Raw genomic sequence first — 18,975 nt, 5'->3', positions numbered from 1 at the left:
GTTGTGTTCACAATAAGCTTCCCCCTAAAACAAAAACATGCTGCACTGTAACAGAGACAACTTGTATCAAGCAACGTAAATTATTAAATCTCTATTGCACAGGTGTACAAAGGTTCAGATTAGGAACATCAGTGGTAGGACATTCACCAGGGCAATGATGACAGCCACATTCCCTTAAGGTACCCAGATAAGCATATAATGACTGCATAGAAATCCTCTCTCTCCAAGTTTTTTTTTTCCTTTATTGATTCATGAACAGTGTAATCCTTCCAGACTACACATCTGCACATGCAAAGAAGTGAATATATTCTAAAATACCATTCTTAATTTGGGTCCCCCAAAGAATTAATGTTTGCCATGCACTACCTTGGGTAAAATTCAACAGATTGAGACCATTTTGACCCGCATCACATGGAAAGGTTCATCTCTAGCTCTGCGCAAAGAAACCCTACCTAGAAACTTTTTGAAAAAAAGGCTACTTTTGGGGGGCTTATATCTCCACAACTTAGCTCAAATTGCCCCAAATTTGGGCACTAACACTACGCTGGAACCCGCAGAAGCATACCAAATTTCAAAAGGAATTCAACCATGCATGTCAATTTTAGAGGACTTAGCAGCATCGACCTTTGATCAGAAGTCGTAAAGAAACCCTAACTATAGTGGTGTTGCCATGCCACTGTAATTTAGTAGTGGTGAGGTATCTTCATACATGGACATGTTTAACATACACCATCTTATCCATTATGAGATACTGTTACCTTTGTATGCTGCATCTGAATGTTATGCAAAACCGAAAGCACTAACACAAATTGTACTCTGTTCCCATAAGTGCAAGGCTTCTATTTCTAACCTCTATCTTGCAAAGATAGCCTTCCCAATTTCTCACTCCCGCCAAAAAGCCAAATTCTTTGTTCCTATGATACATACATCTCCACACTAGGGATTGAATTACTGTTCATGAAATGAGGACCAGAGGCTCTAAATTTCCCAGAGTTTGAGACCAAGGACCTGATCCAAAACCTATTGATAACAGCAGAAAGACTCCATTTGGATTAAGCAATAAAAAGAATCTGTGAAGAACCTTAATCGGCTTTCTCACAGTACAACTTTTATACAAGATAACAGACTACAGATAACACCTGACTTTGTCCGCTACTCATGAACTAAAATGGAGTTCAGAAGCTTTAGAAACTTCATTTCTGATAGAGCAGATATTGTACTCTGTCCTAGAACTCTCTTCCACACTAATCCTAGATAAAACATGCTCTGTTGGATAGACATCAGGCTGATCTTTGGAAAAACATATTACAAATCCCTGCATCATTTGACCAGTTGGTTCTTCTACAAATCACACTCAGACAGTTGAAAAAGAGGACATTAAAAGGATAGATTAATTCCTGAAGATCTGAACAAAAAATAATTACTACCACCACCACTGTCTTACTGAAAGTTCTGGAAGATGGACATCCCCATAATGATAGCAGGATACTGGACATATTCTGATCAGTGAAATTTAGAACACCTGTGTCAAGGTCCAACACAAACAACTGCTACATCAATACAGGTACATACTCAACATGCACACACACACACACACATACACACAGAGCCATTAAAAAGGCCCTTATTTTCAAAAATGTACGCATTTATCTTTCACGTGTGTGATATCCAATGCCCACACTTTACTTTGGATACTTGTGTGCATGGTGCTTTACAAAATTAGAAGACATGTTGCTGTCCTGAAGATGTAACAGTCTAAGGCTCTGATCCTGCACTTCACTGCACCAGAATAAGGCCCATAGAAGTCAATAGGACATAGCAGTGTACTTGTATACAGTAAACCACAAGATCAAGGCATCAGTAAGATAAATGTCTGAGTGAGATAACTGAAGGAACCAAATGGGCAGTTTCCAGACTGAATCTGGATCTTTTGTTTCATCTTTCTAGGTCAAACACTCAAACTCCACAGTACTTTTTATGACCAAATATGCAAAAATATACAATAGCTGCATACAAAGAGCCATACCGGGTCATAGCAATGGTCCATCTAGCCCAGTATCTTGCCTCTGACAGAGGCCAATGCCAGATGCTTCAGAGGGAATGAATAGAACAGGTTAATTTCGAGTGATCCATCCCGTCATTCAGTTCCAGCTTCTGGCACTTGGAGGTTTAGGGATACTGAGAGCATGGAGTTGCATCCCTGACCATCTTGGCTAATAATCATTAAAGCTGTGAGTCTGTCACAGAGGTCATGGATTCCGTGACCTCCGTGACTTCTGCATCAGCTGATGCGCCTGGCCTAGGGGCACCTCAGGCAGCCCCTGAGCCAGTCGACAGGCTGCTGCTGGGGCAGTCTCAGGCCACCGCATTCCCCTCCCCGAGCAGCAGCAGAGGTTTGGGTGTGGGAGTGGGCAGGGGAACGGGATGGGGTGAAGCAGGCTCTGGGCGGCGCTTACCTTGGGGGGGGCTTCCCGGAAGCAGGGACATCCCCTTCACTGCGGGCACCACCTCCAGAGCTCCCATGAGCTGCGAAGCCAGCACTCTGGGCAGAGACAGCGCACAGTTACCTGGCCACACCTCCGCTTCCAGGGAGGCATGAAGCCAGGAAGGGAGCCTGCTGGCCCAGCCACCCACATTCCCCCAGCACCAGCAGGGATCCTGGGCTACATGCCACCACCTGCCCCACCCAGCACCAGCAGGGGTCCCAGGCCATGTGCCGCCACCCGCCAACACTGCCATGTCACTCCCCCTGAAAACCCTCCACCCCCGATTCAGTCAGAGCCATATAGTAGAAGTCATGAACAGGTCACTGACTGTGAATTTTTGTTTACTGCCCCATGACCAGTCCATGACTTTTCCAAAAAATACCATGACTAAAACGTAGTAATAATCATTGATAAACCTATCCTTCATGAACTTAGCTAATTCTTTTCTGAACCCAGTTATACTTTTGGCTTTCACAATATCCCCTGGCAACAAGTTCCACAGATTGTGCGTTATGTAAAGTAGTACATAGCCTACTGCTTATTAATTTCATCAGGTGACCTAGGTCCTGTGTCATATGAAGGGGTAAATAACACATCCCTATTCACTTTCTCCATACCATTCATTATTTTATAGATCTCTATCATATCTCCCCCACCATCTCTTTTATAAGCTGAAAAAACACAGTCTTTTTAGTCCCTTTTCACATGGAAGCTGTTCCATACCCCTAACCATTTCTGTTACCCTTCTCTGCACCTTTTGCAACTTAAGAACACAGGTCTAATACAAAGGAGAGGAAAAAACTCCTGTTGTACAGCTCTCTTGTGTTGGAAAAACTTGCTCAAGAACAAAATGACTGGAAACCAGATTTTCCCTAATTGCCTTAAGACAAATACTTAGAGCTCTAACTGAAGATACTGAGTGTTTTGATTATTCAGGTTCAGCTGCCTCAGATATTAGTTTCCCTAACACAAACTTGGCATCTGCTGTAAATTATTAGGATTTTCTGGCAGACTTCCATGGTCGAAGTGATAGGTGGCTTCTAACCACCAGGTTAAAAGGATGGACAAGCATGAAAACTGCAGCCAATTCAGCAATACATCACAAAGAAGAAATGAAGCCAACAAGATTTTATTGAGAATTAATCTTGCCAACTTAAATTCTCAATACATGTGAAGACCTATTTGAAGAAAACAAAGTTAACTGATTCCCCCCTCCGCCCCGTTTTGTATTATTTGTATATTTTTCTAGCTCTCTCTCATACTTTCTGCATGTTTAATTATTGAATCAGAGTATGTATGTTTTCTGGAATATAATTTAGAAGAGTCTTATCCTGTGACCTAGATATATCTTCTCTACTGCAAATCCATGCTTCTCTGATAAGTTATTAGTTAGCCTGTTAGGATATAGATATTCAGGCCTGTCTGTAAAAGCCTATACTCTAAGAATTTAGGTGTATTCTTATCACTTGGCTAGTTATAGAGGTATAAAAGAAACAATCAAAATCACTGTCTGCCAGTGTAAGAGCCTTCTCTTACTATGACAGTCTGAGTCCCTGTTCTTAGGCTAAGGCCTTTGGCTAAGCAGCAGAGACAGCCATAAACTGGGAAGCGAACGGTCACGTTCTCACACTCCAACCTAGTCACATTGAAATAAGGTGCTATTGGGCTGTTAGGAATACAATCCTGTCCTGATAATTCCTATCGCCTCCAGAGAAAGGGAAGTGCCTAGAAGATGTAAAAGGAAAACTTAGTTTATAGCATCCTGTCTGGCAAGAACTCACTTATCAATAGCTGGGATGTGAAATCCTCATTTCTGTATCGTTTTGTCATTATAGTTCCCACTTTGCTATTGTTTATTTGCATGGTCTCTGTCTGGTTCTGTGGTTGTTTCTGTCCACTGTATAATTAATTTTGCTGGGTGTAAACTAATTAAGGTGGTGGGATATAATTGATTAAATAATCATGTTACAATATGTTAGGATTGGTTAGTTAAATTTCAGTAAAATGATTGGTTAAGGTATAGCTAAGCAGAACTCAAGTTTTATTATATAGTCAGCAGTCAATCAGGAAGTGAGTGGATGGGGAAATTGGAATCATGTTTAGCTAAGGGCAGGAATGGGATCCGGGACACAGGTAAGGCTCTGTGGTGTCAGAGCTGGGAAGGGGGACACTAAGGAAGGAAACTGTAATCATGCTTGCTGGAAGTTCACCCCAATAAACATTGAATTGTTTGCACTTTTGGACTTCGGGTATTGTTGCTCTCTGTTCATGCAAGAAGGACCAGGGAAGTAAGTGGGTGAAGGAATAAGCCCCCTAACATACCCTTTAAATGGTTTTTATTCATTCAAGCTCTAAAGTTATATAGGATTTCAGAGTAGGGAAATTAGAAACAACACCATTTTCTAAAGATAATTTTGACATCAAGTACCTGGCCTCCTTTGCTGGTCACAAATCAGTTGCAAATTTAATAAAATGTTTAGATCTTTTGTCTCTTCCATTTTATTCATTAATCTCTAATATTATATCCATAGCTAAGGATGTAGTTCCCACCACTGCACTGTCCATAATACACGCTTATTTGTATTTGAAGATTGCCAGGGGAGAGTAATTTAGTTATTCATGGCTCAGTATCAGATATTCTTTTATATCTGCAAATTTTATCTTTTTTTTCTCCCCGAGCATTTGAAAAAGGTCTGAGGGAAGGAAGAAATTTACTTAGACTGCAAACTCTGCAGTAGGAACTGTCTTTTTGTTCTGTTTGTGCAGTGCTAGTACAATGGGTTCATGATCCATGCATGGAGCTCTTGCTAGGTTAATATAAATAATATAACTATATTATTAAATAAATAATAATCATAATAATGTTGTTACTGGATGGAAAGAAAGGGATTGCTGCAGTTTTCTTATAGTGAAAGGAATTTTGGATAATTGTATTTATATATACACATATGTATACATATTTTGTCCATTGATGTGACATTCTCAAACAGCAGCACTGGATAGAGCCTAGCATAATGTTAGGTTTGTATTTTTTAAATTAGACTATCCAAGTTGCAAGCTGTAATGACAGAGATTCAAAACCATGAGCACCTTCAAGACATGAAAGGGCACGTTAATGTGGTAATACTTCATCTGTGAGAGGCTGTGCCAGCTACACCATTTTTACAACCAAAATTGCCAGAGGATCCATGGATTGGTACTTATTGAAACTTCACGTCACATCCTCAGAAGTGAAAAAATATTACATTCTAGCAAGCTTGAGAGTTTTAGGGAGGAGTGAAATGAAAAGAAAATCTAGAATAAAGAAGAGATGAGAAATCACAATCCATGAACAGAATAATCAAAAACAGAAAAACGTATTTGAACCAACTGGAAACATATTTTACATGGAAAAAACTCCTATTAATTAAAAGGACTGCTCTTCATATCAGCATAAACAAAGGGTCTTGGAAGGCATCAACCCATCTTTAAAAAACAAGTCTTTAAGAATAGTTCAATATAGTAGTTAGTCACCATCTGAATTGTAATGATTATTACTAAGCAAAACAGAACATTCTGTGGTTCAAACTACTTGGACATTTCAGTGGATATGGTATAATGTGCCATATGTATGGCAACTGTATAAAAGCTGTAGAGATGAACTAATTTAATAAAGAATAAGTAAATAACTTTGTACAAGATAATTTTAGCTCACTGTACAGAACTTAACTATTTTAGCATGCCTGCTAGTTTTACAATTATCACTCAGTTTGAGGTTCATTCTTCTCAATTATTTAGAACAGTAGTTGACACACATCTTGTGGTTAGGACCCTCTTGGGAACCATAACTAATTTCCAGGGATATATAGATAGATACATCCATATTCACATCCCCACAGTGTTCAGTAATCTCTGTTCACCTCCCTGACTCTAACCCCACAATCTTTCAGATTTTCTTTCCCTTTGCTCCCTCTTTAAAAGATCAGGTAGAAGGGGGGAGCTAGAATAGCTTTATTATCGAGTTATTGAAACAGCTTCATTACATGATATTCTCCAAATTATCCAGTACTATTATCAGGCTTAGAATTAGAGGATCATCATCTTACAGTAGCAGAAATTGTACATTATGATTAATTTTGTGAGCTACTTATTACGAACTCTGCTAACAAGTTTACTATAACATTTTATTAATACAGTAGCAATAATTTCAGTATAGATCTACAGTAGTTACTGTGATAGTAATATTAATAATAGTTGCCACATCATAGTACCCAAAATATACATACTTAGGTAAGTGATTTTCTCACCTAAGCATCAATCATCTGTAGAGACTGTAAGAGATGCCAGCGTCATGGGTGCACCAAGTAGTTGCTTGCCCAAGGTAGTGATTAAATCCTAGTATACCACATCCACTAGTGGGCAAAACAAAGAAATGGTAGTCTGATAATACTAGTGAATTCAATGTCACTGAGGCCTGGTCTACACTTGGGGCGGGGGGAATCAATCTAAGATACGCAACTTCAGCTACGAAAATAGCTGAATTCGACATATCTTAGATCGACTTAGAATCACTTACTTCACATCCTCGCAGCGCGGGATCGACAGCCGCCATTCCCCCGTCGACTCCGCTTCCGCCTCTCACCGTGGTGGAATTCCGGAGTCGACGGCAGAGCAATTGGGGATCGATAGAGCGATCACTTCCCGCCGATCCGGGTAGCGTAGACATGGTTTGAGTGTTACACAAGTGCTAATGGTACAAAGGACATTACAGTCCAGATACAGTAGAAATGGAGTGTAAGCACAGTCTTATTTGTCTGCTGAAACACTGTAGCTGTTAAGTCACCCTACAACTCTGTCTGCAGTATGAAGATGAAAGTAAAGCTATTTTAAAAAAAACAAACAAACCACCACCAGAGAGTACAGTAAATATACTTAAAGAAAGCACTTCAGAATCTAGTATGGGTGCACATACACACACATACTCGTACATAAATTTTGCTTTAGTTGATAGGGACACTAGCACAAAAAGTACAGATTATTTTTTCTGCCACTTTATCTTCAATTTTTGTTCCACCCATCTTCTATGAAGATAAGAAGCTTGGGAGCACAGAATGTGTAGCAATGTGGCTGTGAGGTGTAAAAGTGACTATATAGCCATTTTAAACCTAACAATATATTCTGAATCTTACTAGCAGAACCACAGCTTTGAAATGTTAGTGATCAAATGAAATTAGAACGCATATACATCTATTTGATTCATTCTTCTCATGTCAAGCAGGTATCCTTACCTATATTGAACTAAACTTTATTTTTGTCACAAGAGGAATAAATCTCTTTAGGTTGAGGGAGGGAAAACAGTAAAGTTTTTACTGAATATATCATTTACATATAGTAGTATCAATGAATTTAAACAAAACAAAACAAAAATCTTTGAATTCTAGCAGTTCTGTATATTTTGACACACAACGTATTACGCAATTAACTGTGACTGGAAAGAGAAAAAAGTAAATACTGACCTTCCACTTCTGAATTGCAATGGAGATGTTGCTACTGCCCCTTTTAAGAAGTCTTGCTCCTCTGCCTTTTTATGCTCATTGTAAATTAGTGGAATACCATCATCATTAAAATTGGAGTGTGGACTTAGTTCTGCAAAACAACTTTTATTACTTCTCCTTGAAAGATCATCCATGGTAGCTGGTTCTTCAGAATTTACCCCCTCCTTATCTGCAAAAGCCAGGAATAAAATGTTTTGCAAAAATGTTCTTACAAGATGAAAACACAGCAAAGGGCCTTTAAAATGTAATATAGGAATTTTTACTTCATACTATCTTTCCTATTATCGCAGTAAGCTGACATCAATTAGAGAAATCTATCAAAGTAACTAAAACATAATGTTCTACTTTGTATCAGAGATCTTTTTAGAGACATTTCATTCTTTTTTAAAAAAATAATTTTTAAAGATACCCAATATATTTTAAGGCTTTTTGCCTTTCAATAATTTTGAAATTTTTCTTTTCGCTTAGAACTAGGAAGTGTTTCAGTATTAAGGTTGAGATTACCAACCAGAAATTGGTTATAAAAAGTAATTTAAACAGTAGGTACAATCAAGATTAAAGGAAAAACTCTCAAGGTTAACATGTCCTCAAAGGGAACCTACACTAAAGCCAATGTAAATGTTTTCCTGATACTGAAAAATGTATTAGTCCTGCAAAATAAAGGCTGCACCACCATTAAATTCTCTTCTCCTTAACCAGACAACAAAGCAATATCATGGTGCTGGGATCTATAGATCAGATTGTAGATAGGCACACATGATAGGAGGGCATAAAATCACATGGTAAAAGCATATATTGTAGAGTGCCTCTTTATATGCTTATTTTGGAGTAAGAACAAAAATGGGATAAACAGATTGGTACTGGCATACACTCAGTGCCTCACATTACAGTTTGATTATTATACTGAATATCTTGCCATTTTTATATTCCAAATGACTCCTCATTACAAAGTTTTAATTGATTTTCTGTAACTATTTTCAGGATAGCAATGCATCAAATAGTTCTCCCCTTCCCCACAATAAACTACTGTTAACACTTTACCATATTTAGAGTTTTTATAAACCTACACAAATAAAACCACATAACAGGGTGCACATAATCACAGAAATGTAGGGCTGGGAAGGGATCTTAAGAGGTCATCTTGTCTGGCCCCCTGTCCTGAAGTAGGACCAAGTACACCTTGACCATCCATGATAGGTATTTGTCTAATCTGTTCTTAAAAATCCTTCAGTGATGGGGATTCCACAACCTCCCCTGGTAACTTATTCCAGTGCTTTATTATCGTTAGAGTAAGAACATTTTTCCTACTATCTAATCTAAATCTCCTTTGTTGCAGATTAAGATCATTACTTCTTATCCTACCTTCAGTGGACATGGAGAACAATTGATCATGAGCCTCTTAGTAGCAGCCCTTAACCTATTTGGAGACTGTTACCAGGCTTTTTTTCTCAAGACTAAACATGCCAAGGTTTTTTTAGCCTTTCCTCGTAACCTTTTATAATTTTTGTTACTCTCCTCTGGACGCTCTCCAACCTGTCCACATTTTTTTTAAGCGTGGAGCTCAGAACTGACCACAGTACTCCAGCTGAGGCCAGTGCCGAGCAAAAACAGGACAATTACCTCCCATGTATTATGTACGACATTCCTGTTAATACAACACAGAATGATATTAGCCTTTTTCACCACTGCATCACATTGGATTTTCAGGTCATAAAAGAGCTCCTAATGGAGCATTACTGACCTCTTACTATCCTTCCTATCTTTCCTTCACATTGGGATAGACAATATTAAAAGGTACAACAGCAAACTCTTTGAGTAACTGCCAGTTCTCCTGAATTCCTTTTTCCTTTGGCTTTTTTTTCCATGGGACCTTACCTACCAGTTATCTGAGTTTGTTTAAGTCTGCTTTTTTGAAGTGCACTGTCCTTATTCTGTTGCTGTCACTTTTTCCTTTCATTAGACTCATGAAATCTATAATCTCATGATCACTTCCACTCAAACTGCCTTTAAGCAACAGACACATGGGAGCCTAGTGATTTTGGAGTCTAAGTCCTGTTTTCAAAAATGAAAGTCAATGGGGATTTAGGTACCTAAGTTATATTTTAAAATGGGACTTAAGTACTTCGAAATTTTTACTCTAAAACATCACATGGCTGTAGATTTATCCTACACTTACCTCCAGAGCAATCGGGGTCAATTTATTGTGTCTAGTGAAGATGCGATAAATCGACTGTCGAGCGCCCTCCCATCAGCTCCGGTACTCCACCGGAGCGAGAAGCGTAGGCAGAGTTGACGGGGGAGCAGCAGCAATCGACCCATTGCAGTGAAGTAGCTCTAAGTACATTGACTTCAGCTACACTATTTTCATAGCTAAAGTTTCGTAACTTAGACCGACTTAGCTTCCCCCCCCCAGTGTAGACCAGACCTTAGATACTTGAATTACATTGAAATGTTCTTACTCTCATCAGGAAGAAATATTTTATCCGGAATGAGATTTCCCTGAGAAGCTGTTCTATATAAGCGAGCCCGGGCACTGCTGACTTTCCTAACCTCCACTGGGTCCACTGGAGGCTTCGGGAAGGAAATGGAAGAATCTTCATCTTTTATAGGTGATGAAAGTAGTTTTGGCTTCTATTACAAAGAAAGATGAAGATCAGTTTATACAACTGTTATATCCCATTTGTATTTCCATATAACCTAAAATTAGCAAAATAAAACTTTGTAACATTCACCATATATTTTCTTCCAACTTCTAATTTAGGTGAGAATTACACAGCAACCAGAAAAAAATCGAAATGTTCTTTAACAAAAAATCATAAGCCATTCCATGCAACAAAACAAGTTAGACCAAATATGTCAGTATGACCAGAGAGAGCCAACAAAAATAGGCACTGAGGAAAGCATGTCTAAAACAAGTTGCAAGAGAAAACTCAATTGCTAATAGAATTAGCCATAAACTAGCTTTAATTTAGCAATTAGTTTATTAAATCTAAATAATATTTATTTCCCTTAAATAAGCCATGTACATTAAACATGTGCTCCATCACAAAATTTTGTGCCCAATCCTGAAAGACACCAAGTATGCACATCTCGAAGAAGGCCTGCTATTTGCAGTCCTACTTCTTAGAAAGTTGACTTAATTTGTAGAAAATTAAAAGTACCTATTTGAATACTATTAATAGTAGATATGCCAATTCCTATTATACACTGTCCTGGGCACACGGATCCACACATCCATGAACTCTAGGCTACTGCAACTCCATACACTGGATGAAACTACAGACCCTGTAAAAGCTCCATCTGGTACAACATAGCAGTCCATGTGCTTAGCAACTCAGATGTCCATGAATTCAACACCCTCAGGGCTCTGCTTTCTGCACTAAAACTCCATAAAATAGAGTCCAGCTGAACAACTTTGTTTTAATCTTCAAAATTCTCCATGGGATTGACTCTAGTTACCCAAAAAATTGTCCCCACTACCTTAATAACATGACCTCCAACAACAGCTACATTCTAATGGAACAATAAAATTTTCCACCAACAGAGGCAAGCTCATGAGTATGGAAGACAATTTTCACAGAAGCTGGACCTAGACCAGGGGTCGGCAACCTTTCAGAAGTGGTATACAGAGTCTTCATTTATTCACTCTAATTTAAGGTTTCGCGTGCCAGTAATACATTTTAACATTTTTAGAAAGTCTCTTTCTACAAGTCTATAATATATAACTAAACTATTGTTGTACGTAAAGTAAATAAGGTTTTTAAAAATCTTTAAGAAGCTTCATTTAAAAATTAAATTAAAATGCAGAGTCCCCGGACCAGTGGCCAGGACCCGGACAGCGCGAGTGCCACTGAAAATTAGCTTACATGCCATAGGTTGCCTACCCCTGACCTAGACTATGGAACCCATTCTCACAAGAGATAATGACAACCACAGACCTCATAACTTTTAAAATTAAATGAAAAACTCATTCCTTTAACTTGACTTTCCTCAGTAACTTATTTTCACTACCCCACAAACCTACCAAAAGACCCCACTATAAACTAATCAAATTATTGCTTCTATAGGCTGTGGCATCTGGCACTGGACACTCTACTGTGTTAGCCCTCTGCCTTAGCAAGAGTGAGAGCTTTGCTGCTGCTAAGCTGTGTGTCAGCTCCCTAACCTACCAGCCTGTCTGCCTTGCCTGGAAACTTCAAGACTCTGCTGGTCTAAACCTTACCCGTAAAAGTAAGAATCAGTGAACCCCAGTTCCCAAGAGACATCATCCTGCAACGTCCAGTCCATCTCATTGGACACTCACAGAAATTATTAAATTCGCTGTCTCCGAAGAGACAGAGTACACATCAGCCTACTAGATTAGCTCAGTGGTTCTGAATCGATTTATCATTGTGGGCCGCAGCTCTGTGCTGATTGGGCTGCAAGTTGAGAACCACTGGGTTAGCTAAAAGAACAGGAATACTTGTGGCACTTTAGAGACTAAAAAATTTATTAGCGCATAAGTTCTCGTGGGCTACAGCCCACTTCCTCAGATGCATAGAATGGAATATATAGTGAGAAGATATTATATATACATATATACACACTATATATAGATATCACACACACACACACACACACACACACACACAATATATATATTGTGTGTATCTATATCTATATATTATATATATATACACACACACACACACACACACACACAGGTTTCAGAGTAGCAGCCGTGTTAGTCTGTATTCGCAAAAAGAAAAGGAGTACCCGTGGCACCTTAGAGACTAACAAATTTATTAGAGCATAAGCTTTCGTGAGCTACAGCTCACTGCATCCGATGAAGTGAGCTGTAGATCACGAAAGCTTATGCTCTAATAAATTTGTTAGTCTCTAAGGTGCCACGGGTACACATATACACACATATACACACACACACACACACACACAGATGGCAGAAGTCACCACACAAACCATAAGAGGCTAATTAAGATGAGCTATTATCAGCAGGAAAAAAAAACCTTTTGTAGTGATAATCAAGATGGCCCATTTAGAAGTTGACAAGAAGGTGTGAGGATACTTAACATAGGGAAATAGATTCAATATGCCACTCCCAGTCTCTATTCAAACCCAAGTTATGGTATCTAGTTTGCTTATTAATTCAAGCTCAGCAGTTTCTCATTGGAGTCTGTTTTTGAAGCTTTTCTGTTGCAAAATTGCCCCCCGTAAGTCTTTTACTGGGTGGCCAGAGAGGTTGAAATGTTCTCCTACCTGTTTTTGAATGTTATGATTCCTGACATCAGATTTGTGTCCATTTATTCTTTTGCGTAGAGATTGTCCGGTTTGGCCAATGTACATGGCAGAGGGGCATTGCTGGCACATGATGGCATATATCACATTGGTAGATGCGCAGGTGAACGAGCCTCTGATAGTGTGGTTGATGTGATTAGGCCCTATGATGGTGTCCCCAAATAGATATGTGGACAGAGTTGGCAACGGGCTTTGTTGCAAGGATAGGTTCCTGGGTTAGTGGTTCTGTTGTATGGTGTGTGGTTGCTGGAGAGAATTTGCTTCATAGATTCATAGATACTAAGGTCAGAAGGGACCATTCTGATCATCTAGTCTGACCTCCTGCACAGCGCAGGCTACAGAATCTCACCCACCCACTCCTACGAAAAACCTCACCTATGTCTGAGCTATTGAAGTCCTCAAATCGTGGTTTAAAGACTTCAAGGAGCAGAGAAGCCTCCCTCAAGTCACCCATGCCCCATACTACAGAGGAAGGCGAAAAACCTCCAGGGCCTCTCCAATCTGCCCTGGAGGAAAATTCCTTCCCGACCGCAAATATGGCAATCAACTAAACCCTGAGCATATGGGCAAGATTCACCAGCCAGATACTACAGAAAATTCTTTCCTGGGTAACTCGGATCCCATCCATCTAATATCCCATCTCAGGGGATTAGTCCTATTTACCCTGAATATTTAAAAATCAATTACTTACCAAAAATCACATTATCCCATCATACCATCTCCTCCATAAACTTATCGAATAGAATCTTAAAACCAGATAGATCTTTTGCCCCCACTGCTTCCCTTGGGAGGCTATTCCAAAACTTCACTCCTTTGATGGTTGGAAACCTTCGTCTAATTTCAAGTGGTGGCCAGTTTATACCCATTTGGTGGCCAGTTTATACCCATTTGTTCCTGGTGGCCAGTTTATACCCATTTGTTCTTGTGTCCACATTGGTGCTGAGCTTAAATAATTCCTCTCCCTCTCCTGTATTTATCCCTCTGATATATTTATAGAGAGCAATCATATCTCCCCTCAACCTTCTTTTAGTTAGGCTAAACAAGCCAAGCTCCTTAAGTCTCCTTTCATAAGACAAGTTTTTCATTCCTCAGATCATCCTAGTAGCCCTTCAGTGTACCTGCTCCAGTTTGAATTCATCCTTTTTAAACATGGGAGACCAGAACTGCACACAGTATTCTAGGTGAGGTCTCACCAGTGCCTTGTATAATGGTACTAAAACTTCCTTATCCCTACTGGAAATGCCTCTCCTGATGCATCCCAAAACCGCATTAGCTTTTTTCACAGCCATATCACATTGGCAGCTCATAGTCATCCTATGATCAACCAATACTCCAAGGTCCTTCTCCTCTTCCGTTACTTCTAACTGATGCGTCCCCAACTTATAATTAAAATTCTTGTTATTAATCCCTAAATGCATAACCTTACACTTCTCACTATTAAATTTCATCCTATTATGAAAGTGAGGACTGGTCTGTCTCCCAAGATCTGTGAGAGTAAGGGATCCTTTTTCAGGATAGGTTGTAAATCTTTGATGATGTGCTGGGTTAGCTGATGACTCACACTTCACTTCAATACACAGCACTGAGATGGTTTTGTAATAAAACAAGAATAAGTTTATTAACAAAGAACAGAGGTTTAAGTGCTACTAAGAAAGAGAAAAAAAAAGACAGGTATGGTTATAAACAAAAAAAATTGAATACACTTTCTAGTGACTAAAACTTAATCTTAGCACGTTTCAATTTTTGCCTAAGCAGTTTTCTTATTTACATCAAGTTACCAGCATCTCCCACCTCCAGACCAGGGGACCCCATGTTTACAAAATCAAAGAGTGCAGTTCCCTTTGTTCCTTAAGTGATTGGTTAATATAAAGGGTTAATATAGTTATCGAAGTCCGTTATTTCTGTCTCAAGAGCCAGGAAGGCTTCCTGGGGTGCAGACTGTCTTCCAGTGTGCTCACTAAGCTGCTGCTTGCTAGCTTTCTTTACTGTATATGTAAATATTCTTTTAATGTCCTCTGCCAATATTCAAACTGAGGAAACATCAAGTCCTTGGTCTATAGCAGGCTGAGTTTATGCACTGCATAAACACATTTTAAGAACATATTTCGAGTACAAACACAACTCTGTACACAACCTGTACATACATCACACAATGATTTTGGGGACCAGCATACCACCAATTTACATGATACCCTTACACGACACCTGTTAGATACATATTATGACAACAGTGTGTTGGGAGTGATGAGTTTGTCAGGCCTGATTTGAGTTACAGTACGGTGGGCTCTCTGCCAGCTGGCAATGTTAGTGTTACACAAGCTAGGAAGAAAAAGCTTGTTATTCTTTCTACCTATAAAACACTTGGGAGACTCTCACGATACTGCAGAGCTAAGATACCACAAAGATTGTAAGTACCTAAATAGATCATAATAATATAGTAATTACAATAATTGTATAAGAACACCTAATACCCCACAGTGTAAACCCCATTTTAAAGATAAGAACTATACAAAGGTGCTTCGTTCATATAAATATTTTTCTTTCATATATCAAAATAATTGTAATGTTATGAAATTGGAAATAGACTAAAATTTCCCAAAGAACTCAATATTGTGTGAGCTGCTATTATGAACAGAAATATGACTGCAATGAATTACTGAAGGATGCTTGTACTGTACCACTGACGTTACTGATTTAGTGTGCACTGTACTACTTCATTAGAAAACTTAATATTTTTAAAGTGCCCATTATCTTGTCACATATTAAAGACTAATCTCAACTACAGAACTAGCACATCTATAAAATAATTCAGCATTTTCTCAATAGAAGACATCAATATATATGTCCTTTAAAGTAACTATCCCAATTTTAAATGTCACCATTTGAATTGACTAGAACTACCATACATTATAAATAACTCAGCCACACTTTTCAATTGCAAGTTGCAGATCAGCAATTTCTAATTTCCTTTTCAATGCCAGTGCTACTTATTAGTGTTTTGCTCTTCACTTACCTTAAATATGAAAGCAGACTGAATCAATTTTCGACTTCTGGTTCTTAAGCACTAATGCAATGCTGTTGTATCTGGGGTTAGAATGCTACACAGGAATACTTAAATACCTAAAATACTGTTAGAGAGACAAGGTGGGTGAGGCAATATCTTTTATTGAACCAACTTCTCTGTTGGTGAAAAACTTTTTGAAAGTTTGTCTTTCACCAACAGAAGTTGTCCAATAAAAAGATATTACCTCGCCTACCATTTCTGTCTAATATTCTAGGACCAACACAGCTACAGCACCATAAAAAGAACTGGCACTCTCATTTTTTGAGGAAAAAATTCAAGAAATCAATTCTACTTTCTCATCCCCACCATTCTGATAAACCATGCAAAACATCCATTTAACCAATTTTCACATAATCCTTTTATACCACTACAGTGGGTTGGTACAATTCACAATACTTTATTTCAGCATTACATAACATTCTTTCTAATAAGCACTCACATGGTCCAGTGGGCTGAGACGTGTACCAGAAACCAGTCTTGATTCACCGGATTCAAAACTGGAAGCGTGGAGACTAGCATAAAGAACAAACAGAATATTAACCCAGACCCCATTTTGTTTCCCCACAAAGGTTCTTCTTCCCCACTGCTCATAAACAAGTGCGAGTATCTGCAATACTGTTCTTCATTCCCCATAATCCTACAGATGCTATTCAACTTAGGTGTCAAGTAGAATAGCTCAGTGGGCGTGAGGAGGAAATCAAAGGACTGCCTGAATACTGACACCCTCTCCTACTTATTGTGTGGACAGATAGTAGAAAAAGAATTGAAGCTGCTTGAACATGTATTACTCATTGTAAGTCCTTGCTACATCTGCTTCTGAGCAGTCATAAGGCGTGGCTGCAGGCAATGGCAGTGCAGCTCCTGCAGAAGCCATGCTGCTGGATAGAGGGACACCAGAGAAGACAGGAGCCATCCCTGCAGTTGGCTCCTGCCACTATCAGAGAACTAAGATCTTGCCCTCTGTGAACTATGCTAAGCCACAAGCCTCTCCCATCAGAGGAGAAGATAACCAGTTATTCCATAAGGAAAATAAGCTTAAACCTGTTTAAACATTTGGAACTCAAGGAGGACTTTTCTGAAATAAAAAAAATTAAAAGGCTTTAGAAACAGAGATCTTATGGAAACGGTGAGATATACCAAATCTGGTGTAACGACTGTCACAGTTAGTTTCAAGTCACAGGAACTTATAGGATACACCGTTTAACAATACCAGTGAGCATCATTAAAAGATGAGAAAGTCTATACTGCTGATTACATCCTAACACAGGAAAAAAGAACCATAAACATTATAACAATAATAATACTTAAAAAAAAAAAGAATCAAACCTCTTGCTGCTAAAATATAATACAAAAATCTTAAAGTGGCTGTACCTAAAAGTGGAAGGTGGCCTATTTTCTGGTGTTCGTGAAGATGCAGCTCCAAAAAGTTTCCTTTGGTCCTCTCTAGGTGTAAATGGCCTCCGAGTTCTTAAATTCCTTAGTGCATTTCGTGCTTCATTTATTATCTCAGCACTGGTCTTCTGCTTAGGTACTGAAGGTCTATAAAATGGTTCTGGCTTTTCTACATTTTTATTCTTTGAAGAATGCATTCTTCTACAAAATACTTTAGAGGAAGCACTGTGTATAGGAGGCACAAAATACAACACTACTTGCAAGTGATTAATAATTAAGACATTAATAAATAATTCAGTTATCCACATGCAGTTAAAATAGGAATTAGAAAGAACAAAATTTGAGACCAGGGTGAGGGTGGGGAAAATATTCTCAGATACCTCTAGAAATCTCCTTGTACCATTGGAGTTCAAATAATATTGTTCTTCCCCCTTCATTTTTCAATCCTATGAAAAATGCTGCAAATGTAAAACGTGTCCAGCTCAGAGTGTCTTTGATAGGAGGAGAGGGAGTTTAAAAACAAAACCCCACTCAAAACAAAAACAGATTGACAGAGCCAGAAGAGTACCCAGAAGTCACCTACTACAGGACAGGCCCAACAAAGAAAATAACAGAGCGCCACTAGCCATCACCTTCAGCCCCCAACTAAAACCTCTCCAACGCATCATCAAGGATCTACAACCTATCCTGAAGGACGACCCATCACTCTCACAGATCTTGGGAGACAGACCAGTCCTTGCTTACAGACAGCCCCCCAATCTGAAGCAAATACTCACCAGCAACCACACCACACAACAGAACCACCAACCCAGGAACCTATCCTTGCAACAAAGCCCGTTGCCAACTCTGTCCACATATCTATTCAGGGGACACCATCATAGGGCCTAATCACATCAGTCACACTATCAGAGGCTCGTTCACCTGCGCATCTACCAATGTGATATATGCCATCATGTGCCACCAATGCCCCTCTGCCATGTACATTGATCAAACTGGACAGTCTCTACGTAAAAGAATGAATGGACACAAATCAGATGTCAGGAATTATAACATTCAAAAACCAGTTGGAGAACACTTCAATCTCTCTGGTCACTCGATTACAGACCTAAGAGTGGCTATCCTTCAACAAAAAAGCTTCAAAAACAGACTCCAACGAGAGACTGCTGAATTGGAATTTATTTGCAAACTGGATACAATTAATTTA

The 18,975-nt window shown here is 39.0% G+C and overlaps 1 protein-coding gene across 6 annotated transcripts in view; it reads right to left on the bottom strand.

The window, feature by feature from the left end:
* The window catches only part of ARMC2 (armadillo repeat containing 2), a 120,097-nt gene that overhangs the window by 94,951 nt on the left and 6,171 nt on the right, over positions 1-18,975 (bottom strand). For 2 of the 6 annotated variants that reach the window (XM_043510776.1, XM_043510777.1), the window contains exons 2-5: positions 17,751-17,996; positions 16,819-16,891; positions 10,480-10,651; positions 7,982-8,189 (exon numbers count right to left, since the gene is read on the bottom strand). In XM_043510776.1, the coding sequence (XP_043366711.1) occupies positions 7,982-8,189; positions 10,480-10,651; positions 16,819-16,891; positions 17,751-17,968 (671 nt within the window). In that variant the 5' untranslated portion in view covers positions 17,969-17,996. Of the gene's footprint in view, positions 1-7,981; positions 8,190-10,479; positions 10,652-16,818; positions 16,892-17,750; positions 18,324-18,975 lie in introns of those variants that run through there. The other 4 variants (XM_043510775.1, XM_043510774.1, XR_006279904.1 and 1 more) reach the window with 3 other exon arrangements.

This window comes from Dermochelys coriacea, chromosome 3 (genome assembly GCF_009764565.3).
Source record: "Dermochelys coriacea isolate rDerCor1 chromosome 3, rDerCor1.pri.v4, whole genome shotgun sequence".
NCBI lineage: Eukaryota > Metazoa > Chordata > Testudines > Dermochelyidae > Dermochelys > Dermochelys coriacea.
Note: the sequence above shows the minus strand (reverse complement) of the source record. Positions and strands in the feature narration are given on the sequence as shown.